Source organism: Hakea prostrata, chromosome 8 (genome assembly GCF_041222555.1).
Source record: "Hakea prostrata isolate BN-2017 chromosome 8, UWA_Hpros_2, whole genome shotgun sequence".
NCBI lineage: Eukaryota > Viridiplantae > Streptophyta > Magnoliopsida > Proteales > Proteaceae > Hakea > Hakea prostrata.
This window is the reverse complement of record NC_142607.1, coordinates 17186431-17204301: the sequence shown is the minus strand read 5'-3', so window position 1 is coordinate 17204301 and position 17871 is coordinate 17186431. Positions and strand designations below refer to the sequence as shown.

The 17871-nt window shown below is 38.1% G+C and overlaps 1 protein-coding gene across 1 annotated transcript; it reads left to right on the top strand.

Annotated features, from left to right (window-relative positions):
* Window positions 1-6829: 6829 nt before the first annotated feature.
* On the top strand, window positions 6830-17782 carry LOC149007320 (uncharacterized). Its single transcript, XM_089166267.1, has 4 exons — window positions 6830-8404; window positions 9420-10327; window positions 15181-15237; window positions 17195-17782. The coding sequence occupies exons 1-4, from the start codon at window positions 7417-7419 to the stop codon at window positions 17438-17440; spliced, it is 2199 nt and encodes a 732-aa protein (XP_089022393.1). The 5' UTR covers window positions 6830-7416; the 3' UTR covers window positions 17441-17782.
* Window positions 17783-17871: the final 89 nt, after the last annotated feature.

Sequence of the window (17871 nt, the reverse complement as noted above, 5' to 3'; positions counted from 1 at the left end):
TGGTTCGGGCTGGTGGGCTATAACATGCCGGTTCAGTCCGGTTTTAACAGTTCGGGTTGAAAATTGACACCCCTAGAAGGCTGACCTAGAAGTGAATATGATGTGCCAACTAATGGATTGAACCCCACTCCCAAGCATATCGTAGGATCTTACTCAAGTCGGGGATCCTTCTCCCAATGGAGTCGGGAGCCAAATAAAGAAAGGGATCCACCATCCAAAGTAGGAAAGAAAAGTCCAATCGACTCCCCAAGGGCACCAAACTCAATACCTAAATCTGAAAAATGATGAAGAAGCTAGCTTGCCTAATCCGACGATCACCCCTTAGAGGTAACATCTATAAATACCCTATGTCCAGATAATCCCTAGGTAATTCAATTCTTCTCAAGCTCAGTATTGAGACTTTGTCCACTATTAGAGTCTCCTAGTGTTGCTTAGCTACTGATTGATTGTCGGAGACATCTTTCTGACCATCTAGGGTCGGCTCGCATTTAACACTGTTTTGCAAGTTGCCCAATTTCAAGTAGTTGAGTATGATCCAGATGCATCAAATGCATATTTGACTTCTCTCTTTAGAGAGAATCTCTCACCCAATGAGTTATAGGATTCAATCACATGTAATATTCTAGTTCAAACACATTCAGTGAATTTATGCCTTTTCTTTTAATTAAAATATTACCTATAACTAAATCCTACAATTTAGTGGACACCCATTTGAAAATCCCTTCTAAAAAGAGGATCCAAACTCTTGTCGATCCAAAAACACACTTCTGTGCAACTTACAAAGATTAAACATTGCAAAAATATATTGAAAAATAAAAATTTGAAGTGTAGACATTATGATTAATTAATTGGAGCCAGTAAAAACTAGAGAAAAAAAAAAGAGACAAAATTAATAGTTAACAATTTTAGGTCTCAAATTTGGAATCGATATGCTTGTTAGTTTGAAACCGCTCTCAATACCATGGACCTTGACCATTAAAAAACCGGCCAATAGCCCAAAGCCCGACCAATTAACACCCCTTAGATTGTACTCTTCAACATTTCCTCATCATATGGGGGAATTTCAAGAATACATCAAGATAATTAATGAGAAAAGTTAGAATTTCGTTTGAGAGAGAATTCTTCCACACTCGGATTGGTGAGTGGGAGATGTATATTAATATTATATGAATTACAATTCAAATATTTGAGTTTAAACTACAACTTGTTTACAATCAAACTCTACAAGTTGTTGATACTTTAACTATAACTCAAAACTCTTCTTGACCAATTGGAGATAAGATCAATCAAGGATAGAGCTGGTTAAGGTGGATTTGAATTTGAATTTGAATTTAGAGACTTATCCTTTACACTCCCCCCACAAGGTCATTGGTTGAGAACAAACAATGAGGTTGGACTTTAAAATTTTGAATCTTGGAGCAGATAAGCCTTTGGTGAGAATGTGCGATTTGGTCTCCTGTGGGAACGAATCGGATTGAAAGATTTTTTGTGGCGACTTGTTCACTAACAAAATGATAGTCAATCTCGATGTGTTTGGTTCGTGCATGAAAGACCGGATTGGCAGCAAGGTAAGTAGCTCCAATATTATCGTAGTATAGAGTTGGTGCAGAAGTGATAACCCCAAGTTCAAGCAGTAGCTGACGTAACCATATCAGCTCAATGGTAGCATTAGCAACCCCTTTGTACTCTGATTCTGTAGAGGAGCGGGCCACAGTGGGTTGTTTCTTGGAACTCCAAGAGATCAAGTTAGGGCCCAAGTAGACACAATAACCACTTGTAGATCGTCGATCAATAGTTGAACCAGCCTAGTCTGCATCACTAAAGGCAGTGAGAGAAAGATTAGTTGTTGGCCGAAATAGAATTCCATGGGATGGGGTCTCTTTTAGATAACGAAGAATTCGCTTAACTGCAGCCCAATCATCAATTGTAGGGCAATGCATATATTGACAAACCCTATTGACAGCAAATGCTATATCAGGGCGTGTGAGAGTCAAATATCGAAGGGCACCCATTGTACTTCTATATTGGGATGGATCATCATAGAGGGGAGGTTCCTCAGTTGTTGCTTTGGTGATGGAGGTCGGGGTTGCCACTGATTTTGCTTCATGCATATTGGTCCTTCGCAAAAGATCTGAAGAATATTTTGACTGGCAAAGATGTAAACCCTGAGATGAGCGAGTGACCTCGACCCCTAAAAAGTAGTTTAAGTCACCAAGATCTTTGATGGCGAATTCCTTGCCAATGGCCATAATGACAAAATTAACCTCAGAAGAACTAGATCCAGTGAGGACAATGTCGTCCACATATACTAGAAGATAGATTGTTTGATGTGCTGAAGTACGAAAATATAGTGCCGTATCAGATGAGGACTGTGAGAATCCCAAAGTGAATAAATAACTGCCAAGTCGATGAGACCATGCCCTAGGGGCCTGTTTTAAACCATATAAAGCTTTCTGAAGGTGACATACATAAGTAGGTCTCTCTGGATCAATGAAACCCTGTGGTTGAACCATGTAAACCTCTTCAGATAATTCACCATTTAAAAATGCATTTTGAACATTCAATTGGCGAAGAGTCCATCCTTGGGCAACTGCTAGCGATAGAATCAAGCGTATGGTAGTAGGTTTGACAACGGCACTAAAAGTGTCAAAATAATCAATTCCTTCACGTTGATGAAATCCCTTGGCAACCAAACGAGCCTTATAACGTGAAATAGAGCCATCACTGTTTCGTTTGATTTTGTAAACTCATTTATTTCCAATCAAATTCATGTGGGGCTGATGAGGAACTAGACTCCAAGTACCATTACGTAAGAGAGCATCAAATTCGTCACTCATAGCAAGCCTCCACTTGGGGTCTTTACTGGCAGTGGTGTATGAGGTGGGTTCTGTTTCAGGATTATCAACAAAAGAGGTGACTAGGAGGTTAAGTTTAGAGATGGGTTTAGGATGACCCGTTTTGGATCGGGTTTGCACATGGTAAGGTTGAGTTGGTTGGGATGGTGCAAATGAGTTATGGGCTAGGGTTTCGGGTGGGCTATGGGCTAAGGTTTCAGGTGCAGGGAGAGGTTGTGATAGAGTTTCCAAAATTTCAAAAGTTGAATTTGAATTTGAATTTTGACTGGGAAAATTCAAAATTTGAATTTGAATTGGAATTTCGGGTGGGATGGGAGATTTCAAATTTTGAATTTGAATTTGAAAAGAGATTATCAGCTGTAATTATGGTGGGAGTGGAGTGAGAGTGGGAAGGGTGGTTAAGAGGTTGAGTTGCAAAGGAGATTTGGTTTCCTCAAAAACTACATGTCTAGAGATGTAGGATCGGCCAAGAGTTGGATCATAACATACATACCCCTTGTGTGAGTTGTTGTATCCAAGAAAAATGCATTGCCTGGAGCGATATTGCAGCTTGTTTTTGTTATAAGGTCATAACCAAGGAAAACATGCACATCCGAATATTCTGTGAAATGAAAGATCTGGATCTTTGTGATATAATACTTGAAATGGAGATTTATTCCCAAGTACCGATGTAGACATTCTGTTGATTAAGAAGACAGCCGTTTCAAAAGCGGCTAGCCAGAAAATAAGGGGGACTTAAAGCACGAGCCATAAGAGCAAGGCCTGTTTCTACCATATGTCTATGCTTCCGTTCCGCTCTCCCATTCTATTCAAAAGTGTGTGGGCATGAATACTGATGAAATATACCATTCTCTTTACAAAAATTATCAAAATATTCATATTCCTTGGTACCATCAGATTGAAAAACTTGAATCTTGGAATTAAAGATATTGGCTTAATAATAGAATTGCTTGAATACTAAAATTGCATCAGAACGACGCACAAGTGGAAAGATCCATGTAAATCTGTTGTAATCATCCAAGAAAAGAAATATAATAACTATAACCTTGCGTAGATGGTGACGGAGAGGGGCCCCAAATATCAGAGTGCAATAATTGGAATGGAGATATTGCCCTTGATTTATTCAACTTGAAAGGCAATTTATGCGATTTTCCCATCTGGCATGGGACACACAAAACTGGTGAAATAGATGAAGGTTGGTGCAGACCAGAACTGCGAAAGAGAGAGTCCAAAGTTCTCTTCGACGGATGCCCTAATCGATCATGCCACACTTCTTGAGACACACGTTCGCTGAGATGAACAGAGGGAGATGCGGATGGTGGATGGAAGCGATAGAGGCCAGCTTCAATTGATCCTTGAAGTAGAACAGTCCTTGTTTTGAGATCCTTCACAAAGCACGAACTTGGATGAAATTCCATATAAACATCATTATCATGTGTAAATTTACTCACAGAGACACAAATACCCCAAATTGTTCCACATAGGAGGTCAGAGTTCGAATCCCCTCAAGGCCAGGGCGAAGCCCCGCTTATATTAATTATATAAAAGCTCCCCTAAGGATATAGTCGTGATGCGCGCAAGACCCGGATGAACCTTGGATCAAAAACAAAACAAAAAACTGTGCCAAATTGGTGATGATAGTTAAAGAATGTTTTACACCATAGTACACTTTGTTGGAGTATATTTCGTTATAAGGAAAAGAAAAATGGAGGGCAAAAAGGAGGAGAAATGAATATTCAACCACCACGTGTAATAGTCTAATTCAAAGACATTCAATGAATTTATACGTTTTCTTTAATCAAAATATTGCACATGGCTGAATCCACAATTTAGTGGACACCCATTTGAAAACCCTTCCGAAAAGAGGATCCAAACTCTGGTCGATCCAAAAACACACTTCTTTGCAACTTACAAAAGGTAAATATTACAAAAATAAATTGAAAAATAATAATTTGAATTATACAAATTATGAGTAATTAATTGGAGGGAGCCAGTAAAGTCAGTAACCATCTCAAAACTCAAATCAGCTCAGAGATTTGAGGACACCCATCAAAATCAGAATTGAATGAAAGGTCGATCAACCTTTTAGACCTAGATTTAGAGTTAGTGGGGATGATGGCTTTAAGTATTCGATCGATCTTCAATTTGCAAAGATATCTCTGTTTTGCTACTATTATGGGATTGTTAGACATGAAGCTCGTCAATGCCTAGTGAAGGATCTTATCAGAAAATGAGGCTTTCCAATTTTCTCACAACTTTTCGAAAGAACTGCAATTCAAATCTGCAATGCCGATTTCAGTTATTGGATGAAGTTTGGAAGCAATTCAAGTAGGCTTCCAAGAGAGCAATTGCAAAAACTTCTTGCTAAATATATTTTGATCAAATCCAAGCTGTTTTTGCCAGCATCTGCGAACTGACACATTACTCTTCCTTCGCACATCCATAAGCTTGTGTCTGATCTCATTGCACTGCCGGAGAGGATACTGATTGGAGATTTGGGGTTCGTGAGATGCATGTCCTTGACGCCACTACTGGATGAAACCCTAATGTTGCACCCATCTTTTCCATGTCAGCCTTTTGACGACAATGCCACTTCTGCCCTATTCATCCAGTCATTGCCCAAATCAGCATCCAGGTATGTTAAGGTCCATTTGGGAACAGAATAATAGACAAGACCAAGAAGGCAACCCTTTAAGCCCAACCCACTCTGTTACTGGGCCAGTAAAATTAACTGAGGAAGCTTGAACTCTATTAAAAATAGTGATCTTATTATGGATGTTGAAAAAGGCCAAATCTCTTACCCATTAAGAAAAATAAAAGGAAAGGAAAAACTAGGCTTGGGACTCGTTGGTTCGTTCTTGATTTGGGTCTGATTCTTGAGACCAAATCAATGGTGAGAGTGGGCCGCCTCTGGGGACGGGGAGCCACCTCCAATGATTAAGTCAGTTTAGGTAGGAAAACTAGATACTCCCCTTGAAGAATAAATGTCAAAGGAAATGAAGAAGATAATGTTCTTCAAGAGTTAATGCAGGAGAATAATGGCTGGAGTATTCCCCTTGTCTTACCGTTACTCGTGTGTAGTGATGTTATATATATAGCTGGTCCATACCTGAATTGATGATGGATCCATTGTAGCCCTTTCGATGAGGATGACTTAGATGAATGGTGGAGATGGCCTACATAACACTCGAGACAGGCTTTGGGCGAATGAGAAGCTTCTGGGCTGTCGATGCTCATTTAATGAAATTCAGTGCATTCAATGCTGAATTAAATGCTAGAGTTTGACATATGGATAAGGATACGTTGAATCTGTTGCTAGCGCTACTTCTACCGAGAAGTGACAGTTGTGTGTTACAATTATACATGATTCTTGGCTTCTCAGCTGATATCTCCTTCGAGAAGCCCCATAATTGAGAACCATAGCGTCAATTAAAATGTTTTGGACCAACCTTGAGCCCTTGGTTTGATTCAAGTGATCTGCTCCGGTTCAGGAATTTGTACCGTAATGACTATATAACAGTTATTTTTATCATTACAGAGTGAAGTTTACTCACCTAGGAAGTTCAAGGCGTGAAGGCGTTCGCTCACTCAATCTCAAGGGCACACCAAATTCTGACATAATTTTAAAGTATTTATATTTTGTCAATTATCTCAGGGTGTTTTAAAAAGTTTTATTCATTTTTTCTGATGCGTGTTTATGTACTTTTGAGTAGTAAATGTTGAATTTTAAATTAAGATTAAATTTTGAACCATTGGATCAGCATATTTTGACACAACTTTCAAGTTACAAGTGTCTAGGTAGGAGAACTCCCTGTCGGATCGGATTCGGTGAGCGACACCGCCCTGCTACAGCGTTCAAAACTTCAAATAGCTGTTCTGCACCTAAGTGCGCACGTTAATAATTATTTTTTGGTAACTATAGGTGCGCACGTTAATAATAACCTTCTTGGTTTTTTTTTCGTTTTGTTGGGACTTGGGAAAGAGTTCAAGTAACTGCTAGTCTATCCACCATGCTCAGAGTCTCAGACACTCACAGAGGGTTCTCTAGTTATGATTTCTTGCTTCGAGACACTGCTCAGATCTATTACTCTGATCTATTAGATTCTCAAATTTGTTAAAGATCGAAGTAATTTGATTCCTTTCTCAGCTGAGTTTTGCTGATCAGCTGTGCTTCCTTACTTGGAATTCTCGAGGAATTAAAGAACCTAAAGAACTGCGGCTGAGTAAGTTTCCATTGCAATTATGATTTTGTGTGTGATCTGCATCGCTTCACTGTTCTTAATCAAGAATGTGAAGAATCTATGTTACAGTGACTTGTTCTGATTTAGTTTTCCGAGTTCATTAATTCAAGTCAGGAGTGCTTTTTGCTGTGGATCCTTTTGAGTTTTCTCATTTAATTAGTCGTTGGTTGCGACATTGATCTTGATTCTGTAGCCAGAAGATTGCTTGACCTTTTGCTTCGTTGGTTATGCGTAACACTTAGTGGCTACTTTTTCTGTGTTTTTGCTGGTTCGACTAACGAATTTGGTTGGATGAATGGTAATGCTAAGTCAATAAGCAAATGGAGGAAATTGACAACAGAGATTTTCAAGGAAATTTCAGTAGGCAAGCATCTTTACGTCAGACCGGGAGCTTGAAATCCACACTTTCAGGGAGATCAACTCCTAAAGGTTCTCCTAAAGGTTCTCCTTCGTTTAGAAGATTGCATTCCAGTCGAACTCCTCGAAGAGAAGCTCGTGTTAGTGGATGGTGTTCACGGTGGATCGGGAGTAACCGTGTGTTGTTGTGGCTATTGTTAATAACTCTCTGGACCTATCTAGGGTTCTATATTCAATCCACATGGGCTCACAATGATAATAGGGAAGGGTTAATAGGTTATAAAAGTAAACGAGGTGGCATTTTCAACATTAAGCGGGATCGTCAACCAGATTTGGTTACAAACAATAATTCTTTGACGGCTGAAAATGCTTCTACTGAGAATAAAGATGGAACAAATGATCTATCACATTTGAAGAGACTCAATGTGTCTTTGGCCAAAAATGGGAATCACCTTCCATCCCGTAGGAAGAGGAGGAGTAAGAAAAAAACTACTGATAGGAAGATGCGTAGTAAGACAACTGAAATACAAACCAACAGCTCGGCAGAACAGGTAGAGGAAATTCCTAAAAGAAATACTACATACGGATTATTTGTTGGTCCCTTTGGGTCAACAGAGGACAGAATATTGGGATGGAACCCTGAAAAACGAAGAGGCACTTGTGATAGGAAAGGGGAATTCGCACGTCTTGTCTGGTCTAGAAAATTTGTGTTGATATTTCATGAGCTTTCCATGACAGGGTCACCACTTTCAATGATGGAGTTGGCAACAGAACTTTTGAGCTGTGGAGCCACAGTGTCTTGTGTTGTTCTTAGCCAAAAGGGTGGATTGATGAAAGAGCTTGCTAGGCGAAAGATCAATGTGCTTGAAGACAAGGCAGAGCTAAGTTACAAAGCTGCCATGAAAGCAGATCTTATAATCGCAGGATCTGCTGTCTGTGCATCATGGATTGGTGAGAAATCCCTTCCCTGCACTTAACTGATATAACTTCAGCTTTAATGACAACTTCCAGGTTTAATGTCAAATTGGTTTTGTTGCTTTTTGTGGTATTTTTGAATGAAAATCTTTTATGACAAGCTTTCAAGAGATATGTTATTTTTGTGGCACTGAGGAGTGAGGATAATCCATCAAGTTACTTTCAAAGCTGAAATGGCTGGTAATTAATCAATTCCATGTCCTAATATAATTTGGATGGTGACATCGTCTCGTCGTGTTGTAATCCCCCGTAATTTACATAAATAAGTTAATGGTCTCATGGTATATATAATTTATAGGAGAACAGATAGCCTGATTCCTTCATGTACACACAGATTTACTTTTTCCGCTATAGCAGCAAACTCTTTATGCTGAACATTCTTGATTTTCTTCTGATTTAATGTTGGTTAGGACATGTCTTCTTTATCGTATAGTTCCATCTTGCAAGAGATCTGGATTCCTACCTGAGTTATCTTGGATGATTTTCCTAATATTCATGAGATAACCCCCCACATTTTAAACAAAAGATTCAACTGCTAAGATTTCTTATGCTCATCTTTAAAAATGTGCGGTTAGAACCATGTCTGCAGTACTATTGATGCATTTTAATGCATAGGGATGGTTTTGCTGGGTCTTCATTTATCTTTATTTCTTTATAGTTAGCATTGAACTCTATCAGCATAAAGTTGAGGAAACATAAAAGAGCAAGAATCTATTCAGTCCTTTCTTACTTGAATGCATCGATGTCATTTTTATATCCAATTAATGCTTATAATGGTAGCATGTGTAGTATTCAGATGCTTTTTGTGTTCATTGTAGAAGTAATTATTTCTTGTTTCTGCAATTGGTGTTTTCCTCTTACAGTGTTTTCTTTTATTATGTAATGTCACATCCAATAAGTGGGAGTCCAAGATTGAAATGAAATCATATTTGTCCTTTTTGCTATGCTTCCTTGTATTTAACCTGAAATGAAAATCTACATTTTGTTTCAGAGCAATACCTCAAACGATTTATAGCTGGATCTAATCAAATTGTTTGGTGGATCATGGAAAATCGACGGGAGTACTTTGATCGATCTAAGCTGATGCTCAACCGAGTAAAAATGTTAATGTTTCTTTCCGAATCACAATCTAAACAATGGCTAGCATGGTGTGAAGAAGAAGGTGTTAAGCTGAGGTCTCAACCTGCTTTAGTTCCACTATCAGTTAATGATGAACTGGCGTTTGTAGCAGGCATTCCTTGCTCCCTAAATACACCGTCATTCAGCTATGAAAAGATGAAGGAGAAAAGGCAGCTTCTAAGGGATGCAGTTAGAAAAGAGATGGGATTAACAGAGAATGATATGCTTGTGATGTCTCTTAGTAGCATCAACCCTGGAAAGGGCCAACTGCTGCTTCTTCAATCAGCAAGATTGATAGTAGAACAAGACCTTCCTCTTGTAATTTCAGGAAGCAATAATTTGACCGAAATAGGCCAAGACCGTTCTTCCTTGCCTGGAAAGAGAAGTTTTAGACGTTTATTTCAAAATAAGCACCAGATTGGTGTATCTTCAAATGGATTATTCAGCTCTGACAAATCCATTCTTTCTTCCGATGAAGCTGAGAGGAAAGGTTTGAGGTTACACAGTCTTCCTGTGGCCACTAATTGCACAGATACTCAAACTTCAGTTGATGAGAAAATGAGGAAACTTTTGTCTAACAAAGAGGTAGCTAAAAAGCAGGATCTAAGACTTCTAATTGGCTCTGTTGGATCCAAGAGTAATAAACCGCCATATGTCAAAGGGTTGCTCAGATTATTGTCTCAACACTCAAACGTGTCAAAGATAGTGTTGTGGACCCCAGCTACTACACGTGTTGCCTCACTCTATGCTGCTGCAGATGTCTACATTATTAACTCTCAGGTGATCATCACTTCCTAGTTGTCTACGACTTCATGCTGTTATACATTACCTGTTATCAGTCATATATCTTATTATATTTACATGAAAAGAATTGCTGATTACGGATTTGGAAATTGGGACATCATTACATGTTCTGTTTCTTATTGGCAGGGTTTGGTTAAATAACTGATGATGTCTATCACAACTAGGATATAGATTGTCTAGGATTGCTTAAACAATTTCTGATGGAAATCCTACTTGAGCAAAAGGTGGATTGATTTTTTGTGTTACTAAAGATCTTGCCTACACAGCAATCTGTACACTGCCGAAAGCTCACATAGAGTTTGTATTTGTATGGTGTAGCATCCCTATAATAAATTTTAAATAAGAAAATTTGAAAAGCATCATTCCCTCATTCATTTCAAGATCTGCAGAGTTTGTAACCTTTTTAAACACTTAACAAATCACAAATTGAAGAAGATTTTACCATAATGAGAGGATGACAGGATACACCTCAAGTACTTGAAGTAACCAAATGATCGGGACCTAGGAAAATTTTAAGGAGAGATGGATGACTTCCCCCATCCCTACACACATACAAATACAATTCAGTAGATAACAAGTTACCAACCTCAATGTTAATCTATGTGCCTCCAATTCTCTTTGAGTATTATTATCACTGTCAATACTGTCTACTCTTTTGAGCCTACTAATTATTTAGCAGGAAAATCTGGCCTGGTTCAAGCTACTTGGGACTTTATTTGATAGGTTAACTTTTTTATTTGAGATGTAGGTCTCAGCATTTGTTGTTGTCGAATACTAAACCTTAAGTTATTTTCTTTGGCAATAGAGTCCATAGTTATCCATGAAAAAGGTTTTTAAGCAATAGGTACCTGTTTGAGACATTCAATGAAAAGGTGCACATTGAGTATATTCCTATCAGATCTTTGAATGAATGATGGTTTTATATCTTGCATGGTGAGCAGATTGTTTCATGGAGTTCTAAGGTTGATTGATGTAAGGGAAACGCTAGAAACTAGGGGACCTACAAAGTGGCTACTAGACTCTTATAATGAGACACCTATCCTTGACAGGTAGTAAAAGAAAAGGGAATTGCAGCACCTGAATTCTGATTAAGCATGCATATAAGACAGTTAAAGCAGAGAAAGAAACACAATAAGTCCTAACTAATGAACACAACTACACAAGAATCAATAGGGAACAAGGGGATGGGGATATTGGCACCATAACTCTAAATTGAATGCTAGAATATCAAGAAATCTAAAGAAAATAGTACTGTGCTAGTCAAAATCAGGTTTCTAACAATGAATTCAGCAATTAACAATGCAAAGGAATCTGTGGAAGTTTAGTTTTAAAGAAACTACTGCAAAGGAAGAAAGATAAAATTAAAAAATATTCAAAAAGAGACTTAATAAAGTTACCTGCTGGTTTTGGCTGCAAAACAGGGGTTAGAAAACATCTAGGAACATAAATAATAGAAAGAAAATATTTCTAAGCAATGATGAAACTCAAGAATGGACAGTAGGGTTAGAATGGAGAACCATAGCAAGACTGTTGTACTAGATGATAATAGAGAAGGAGAGAAAAAAATGAAGAAATAAAATAAAAAAAGGCACGACAGAAAAGAAAGAAAATTCTGACGGACAGAATAGTAGGGAAAGAGGAACAAAGAGAGGAGGAAAGAGGGGGGAAAAAGAAAAAAAGAAAAGGGAAAAAAAAAAAGGAGAGAAGAAAAGAACAGGAGAGAAAGCTGATTCACACAAGAGATAAAGTAGAAGAAGAGAAGAGGAACTTACCCGAGAAAGAGAAGAATCCACGCCAAGAAAGAGACTTGCGCAAGAGAGAGAGAAATCTTTTAAAATTTCAATAATTCATGTTGCCAAAAAGCGAGTCCCATACAAAATTTAAATAATAGAATTAATCCCTCCCAACCCTACATGCTTATTTTCCAAAATAATCCCAACTTGAGTAACAAATATAACCCAAACTCAAACTAATTCAAAATTGAGCCAAAATATACTCTAGGCCCAGCCCACAAAGACTCAAACATAAAAATAAAAAATAAAAACCAATAGCCAGCTAATATCCAACCCACTTAGACTAAAGAAAATATCATGACAAACTGCCTATGAACAATGCTCCTTATCGAACCATAGAACCCTAGCAGTCCAATAGCCTCCGAACTCATCGTCCATTCACATAAATACTGTCATGGGATGATCTCTATGCTGGCATCGCTGGTAAACTCAAATTTGTCCACTAATGTCCTCGTCATTGATTCAACCTTTGATCCATAGATTTACAAAGGAAGTTTTGCACTACTTCAAGTATTCTGTTGCTTCACCAGAGTTTTTGTTTAGTGTGACTATTTCTGCACTAACTTGCTTTTCTGGTTGTGGTCAATCTGGGGCTTTTCCAATCGGTTGGACCATGTATCACCTGATCACTGCAATATCTAACTTCTACCCACAGGATCAGCTGCTTCTTTGTGTAAATCAGCTTATCTTATCTGATCTGAATTATTATCATGGAGAAATGATACGAAATCCAATAACAGTCTTTGAATCTTTGCCTCTGAACCAAACCTTGGATGCCCTTTGAAACCTAAAACAGGGGACCGCAGCACTGTCCTTAGTTTGGTTACTGAGTTCCCCCAAGCTTTAGGCTGCATTAGTTAGGAAAAGAAACTCTAAAGGAATCTGCTGGCAGAGAGTGCCTGCCTCCCACATTGTATTGAGATGTTAAGCCTGTACCCAAGGCTTTAGCATAGATTTTGAAAGAATCCATCTGACAACATTCAATCAATCCCCTTCACTGACACTCTCTCAACATTGTATGAGTGAGAAACAGGATGTGAAAATCCAAAAAATCTGCTAATTTGAGTTTGACTGACTTAGCTGTTGTGTTCAGCCCTAAGGGAAGCATGAGGTCCTGAGTTCAATTCATCATACCCTTAAGGAAACTCAAATTAGGGGTGTTTAGTTCTCTAACTGTTTTCAATGAAAGTTGAGTGGTTCGCATTCAACCCCAATATGACCCAATTCATGCGGTTGTGGGGTCAATGTAGACCTGCATGACTAATTAGTTTGAAGACTTGGAAACCCATGTCCAAAAGAGAGAAGGAAAAAAAAAATTCTTAGCCCTTCAAGTTGGTGCTGGCCTAGAATATTTTATTTTATTTTATTTTCCTTTTTTCCTTCCTTTGGGGGGGTGGGGGTGGGGGGGTGAGGAGGGTTGCAGTAGTTCAAGTGCAGGCAATGAAGACATGTTCACCATAAATAGACATGGCTATGCAAAGGTGAACGAAAGTGTTATCCTCGGTCCTTGTATGTGAAAATCAACCTAGAGGGGGGGGGGGGGGGAACAGATTGAGACTAGTGAAACATGCTTGTCTACTCCAGGTAAGAGTCTTCTACAGAATCTTTGCTTTTGGGCAAGAGTACCCAATAATAAAAACTAATAAAAATAAATACAAAGCAATCACTTACAAATACCTCAAGGGTGGCACTCCCTAGTATGAAATGAATGCAATGAATGTTCAGCCTCAACTTTCCAATCCCTACCTTGAGATCAACACTTCCACCTTCCCTGAGAAGAGAGAATGAATCTCTAAAGGGATTTGAATATTAAGGAGGCTAAACGGCTAACATATTGGCACAATAATGAGGGTTTTTTTGCTCCTTGGAATTCATGCTTTAGAATGTCATAATGACTTCTATTTACAGCCAAAAGGTGGGGTTAAAGTGGGTCCCAACAGATATAAAACAGTCATATTCTATTAATCTCATGGTTGACTAACTCAATTTAGCCATTGTAGACTAGCTGTTCTAAGCCAGCTGTTCCTCAAGTTTGACTAATGCTCAACCATGAAGTTCTCACAATTCATGCCATGAGCCTTTTGGAAAGGTGACGTTAGATCATGCTTATTTAGCTCATGGTCAACCAGCACACAGACAGTGGACTCTTTTATGGCTTTCCAAAAATAGTTTGCAAAATCTTTTTGCACCCCTAAAGACTGACCAATAATCCTCGTTTCCTAATCCATACATATGGTCTTCAAGATGGGTCTTTTCGTCATTCTTGAGTCTTTGAGCTTGTATTTGCACATTAGAATGTCCATTCCTTGATCTTTCACACCTTGAGTTCTCACCCTTAAGATCAGTCTTTTCGTAATGCTTAGATGGCTTCCACGTAACATACACCTCTGCTTGAGTGTTTGGTTTTGCATATGAGTGTCTATCTTAACCACATAAGTTCACAATTGTATGTGTTTATGATCATCAAAACATTTCAAGTTAGTGGGTTCAATTCCCAAATAGTTTCCCCTAGGGTAGTTAGGTCAATTTCCTAACAGTGTGTAAATGTGGAAGCATATCTTTTTTTGCGCTTTCTGATCCTTTATCTGCTGTAACACTCTTTTGCTAGTGAAGAAACTCTTGGTCTTTAACTAGATATTTGCTTTGAACATAATGATGTGAAACAACTGCAGAGCTGCAACTAGAGAGCTTTGGTTAGAATTCCTAGAGCCAACTTTGTTAATTTATTTTCCTTTTCCTGGGGTTTAGGTTATGAAGAAGTGGTTCACTTTTTCTGAAACACAAGGGTACCTGGTAAAATATGATGCACCTGTTTTTCCAATTCAATCTGATTTTCGGGATCCCAATCTAAACCTTGTATTGTCTTTTTTTCTCTGTCTTTTTATTTATATGAAATATAGTTCTACCAAATGAAAAATTTTCAGGTATTTACATTCCATGAAAAATGATTGTCTTCCCAAGATTTATCATATATGGTTGTTTATGGTTACTTAAATTTATTATGTAAACATTTATTTTGTTCCTAACTGATGACAGGGGCTTGGAGAAACATTTGGAAGAGTGACTATCGAAGCTATGGCATTTGGCATTCCGGTAACCACTATCCTGTAAACCTGTGTCTTTGTTTCCTTCTATTGAGGCAAAAAGCATATTCAAACTGATTACTATTGGTGTTAGTCTGCTAGTTTGGTTCTTCCACATTCTCACAGGAATATTTTATAAACATAATGTGCATAATCTTCGAATATTGTTGAAGAGGAATTCTAACACTAGTGGCCCTCCTTATCCATTTTCTGAAGGGGTCAGCTCTACTAATCTTTCATTCCAAAATGCCCTTTGTCCACTAAGAACCCGGTTACCGTCCCTATATCAACGTGGCATCCAACTAATTTCCTTGATTGTCTGCAAAACAAATTCAGTTGGCTACTTCACATTTTCCCACCCCTAAGTTTGCGACCATTAGTTACATTGCCAAAGTCATAGCCTTGTGTTTGGCATTTGGAAGAGTGACCATCGAAGCTATAGCCTTGATATTGTGTAAAAGCGTCCAAGTCTTGTCTCATTTGCCCTGAATCTAATGGTTTATATTCTAACTCAGAAGAATAAATTGGAAACGTGCACTTTTTCCTTTGTTCACTTAGAGAATTACTGCAAAACCAAAACCAGAGAAGAGGAAGAACAAGAAGAGGAGAAGAGATGGAGAAGACAGAAGGAGAAGGGAGAGTGGTGCAAGATGCAGCTCTCCCCCTCGTGATAGCTTTATTAATAATGCTAAAACAGATGCATAAAAGGAAAGAAACAAAACAGAATATTTGCCCATGATAGAGTACTTGCACATCAAAGTTCCACTTTCTAGGAGTAAATAGGGAAACCTATACTAATGTGTACATGGGTAAAGTGTACCCCCATGGTAATACATAGGCCACTGTGTCCTTATCATAAATTTTATTTCTGGTTAAAACTTTTCTTTTATCCACAATATGCAAATCTGATTAATTTAGCCGAGGCCATTTAGTTTGGATAAGCTAAGTCATAAAAGATTGAAAATCTGAATTCATTCCCCTTTTGAATGAATATCAAGGGCACCAACGCAGAGATTCCTCAGGACTTTATACACTTCTTACAGTCTTGAGAGCATCATCACTCATCAAAATTTTAGCTCACCTCCTTGAATCATGTCCTTAGTCTTCCCTTGATTCCCTCTCCCTTTAAAGACTCTGACCTGCAGCACTGTGATGTTGTCATTGTGCCAGAACTCTCTTTTCATTTTGCCTACTGCTGGAATTATTTTTAGATCAATCAAAGAAACCCATACAAGCACATTTTTCACTTGAAAGGACGTACAAATGTACTAACAGATCTCTTGAAAAATAGTAAATGCATCTATATGTTTTGCTAGTATACATTAGATAATGTTTAGTAGTGTTCAGGTATTCTTAATTCCCCTTGACTATCCTTCATGTAATGCAGACACTTTCAGTTTTCCATTTTTCACTTTCCTCATTTTTTTTCCTTTCTGTCATCTTGTATTTTTGTGTGGTGGCCATTTTATCTACGTTGTTTTGAAAGTATCCATGTGGCCAACCCCATTTAGTTGGGATAAGATTTTATTCTTGTTGGCTATGGCTAATGATAGAAAAATGCCCTTTGTTATGAGGGTCCCAACAGTTAGTCGTGGCTATATGATGATATCATGAGTTTTAGTTCACTATATTCACTAGTTAGCTTTGCATGAAAGCATAAAAGTTGTAGCATCTAGTAAGCTTATCCAATTACTAATAATAAAAATATTGATTGGTAAGGCTAACTGAAAGTTTGCCAAACAGATTCATCTCAATAAGCAGTAAATAGATAGTTATAATAATCATTTGTTGCCTTTGCCATTCAGTAGTTTGTATGGAATTGATCATTTTTATTAATTTTTTTTGGGTAAAAGATATGGAATCATTGATTAATTGTTGGTTGGACGGAACCAATAGTTGACATAATTGTTGTGCATGATTTTTTACTAACTGAAAACCAACAGTAACAAATATCGTATTGGCTGCAGGTTCTAGGAACAGATGCTGGTGGGACAAAAGAGATTGTAGATCACAATGTAACTGGTCTTCTTCATCCTGTTGGGAATCCAGGCTCTGAAATCCTGGCCAAAAACATTCAATATTTGCTTCAGAACCCAATTGCAAGAGAACAAATGGGAATTAATGGGAGAAAGAAAGTGAGGAGGATGTATTTGAAGCATAACATGTACAAGAAACTTGCGGAGGTTTTACTCAAGTGCATGAGAATCAAATAGAAGCTAAGCTCCTGTAATTTGCTGTTGAGAAGTTGCGCAAGGCTGAGAGTACAGTTTTGCCATTCTGATAGGCCAATTTTAATCGGCTCATACGAACAAAGAGGGAAAGGTTTTCTTGATTTAATCGACTCTTTCAACCTCTTTAGCTGAAAGGCCTGAGCTTGTAAGAACACATTTTCTTTTTTCAGAAAAGAACGTTTTCAAAACTCCACTTGCATGCTCTTTGATTATGTCAACTAGCATCCGTGAAATCTTACTACGATGCCAGCAGGGATGATAATGATTCTTATCTCTGTGAACATGTTATACAAATGAATACTTACAGGCTTACATCCTTTTTTTTCTAAAATTGAGCAAAACAGTTGCTATGCTTGGCAGCTAATATTCTCCAGGAAGGATTTGAGGCACCACGTAGACTCCAGGAATCACAA

Bases quoted from the DNA above. Each gene is read 5' to 3' on its own strand.
- LOC149007320 (XM_089166267.1), top strand. From the start codon at position 7,417: ATGGAGGAAATTGACAACAGAGATTTTCAAGGAAATTTCAGTAGGCAA. The intron at 10,328-15,180 runs GTGATCATCACT...AACTGATGACAG, and splicing joins TCTACATTATTAACTCTCAG to GGGCTTGGAGAAACATTTGG. The intron at 15,238-17,194 runs GTAACCACTATC...TATTGGCTGCAG, and splicing joins CTATGGCATTTGGCATTCCG to GTTCTAGGAACAGATGCTGG.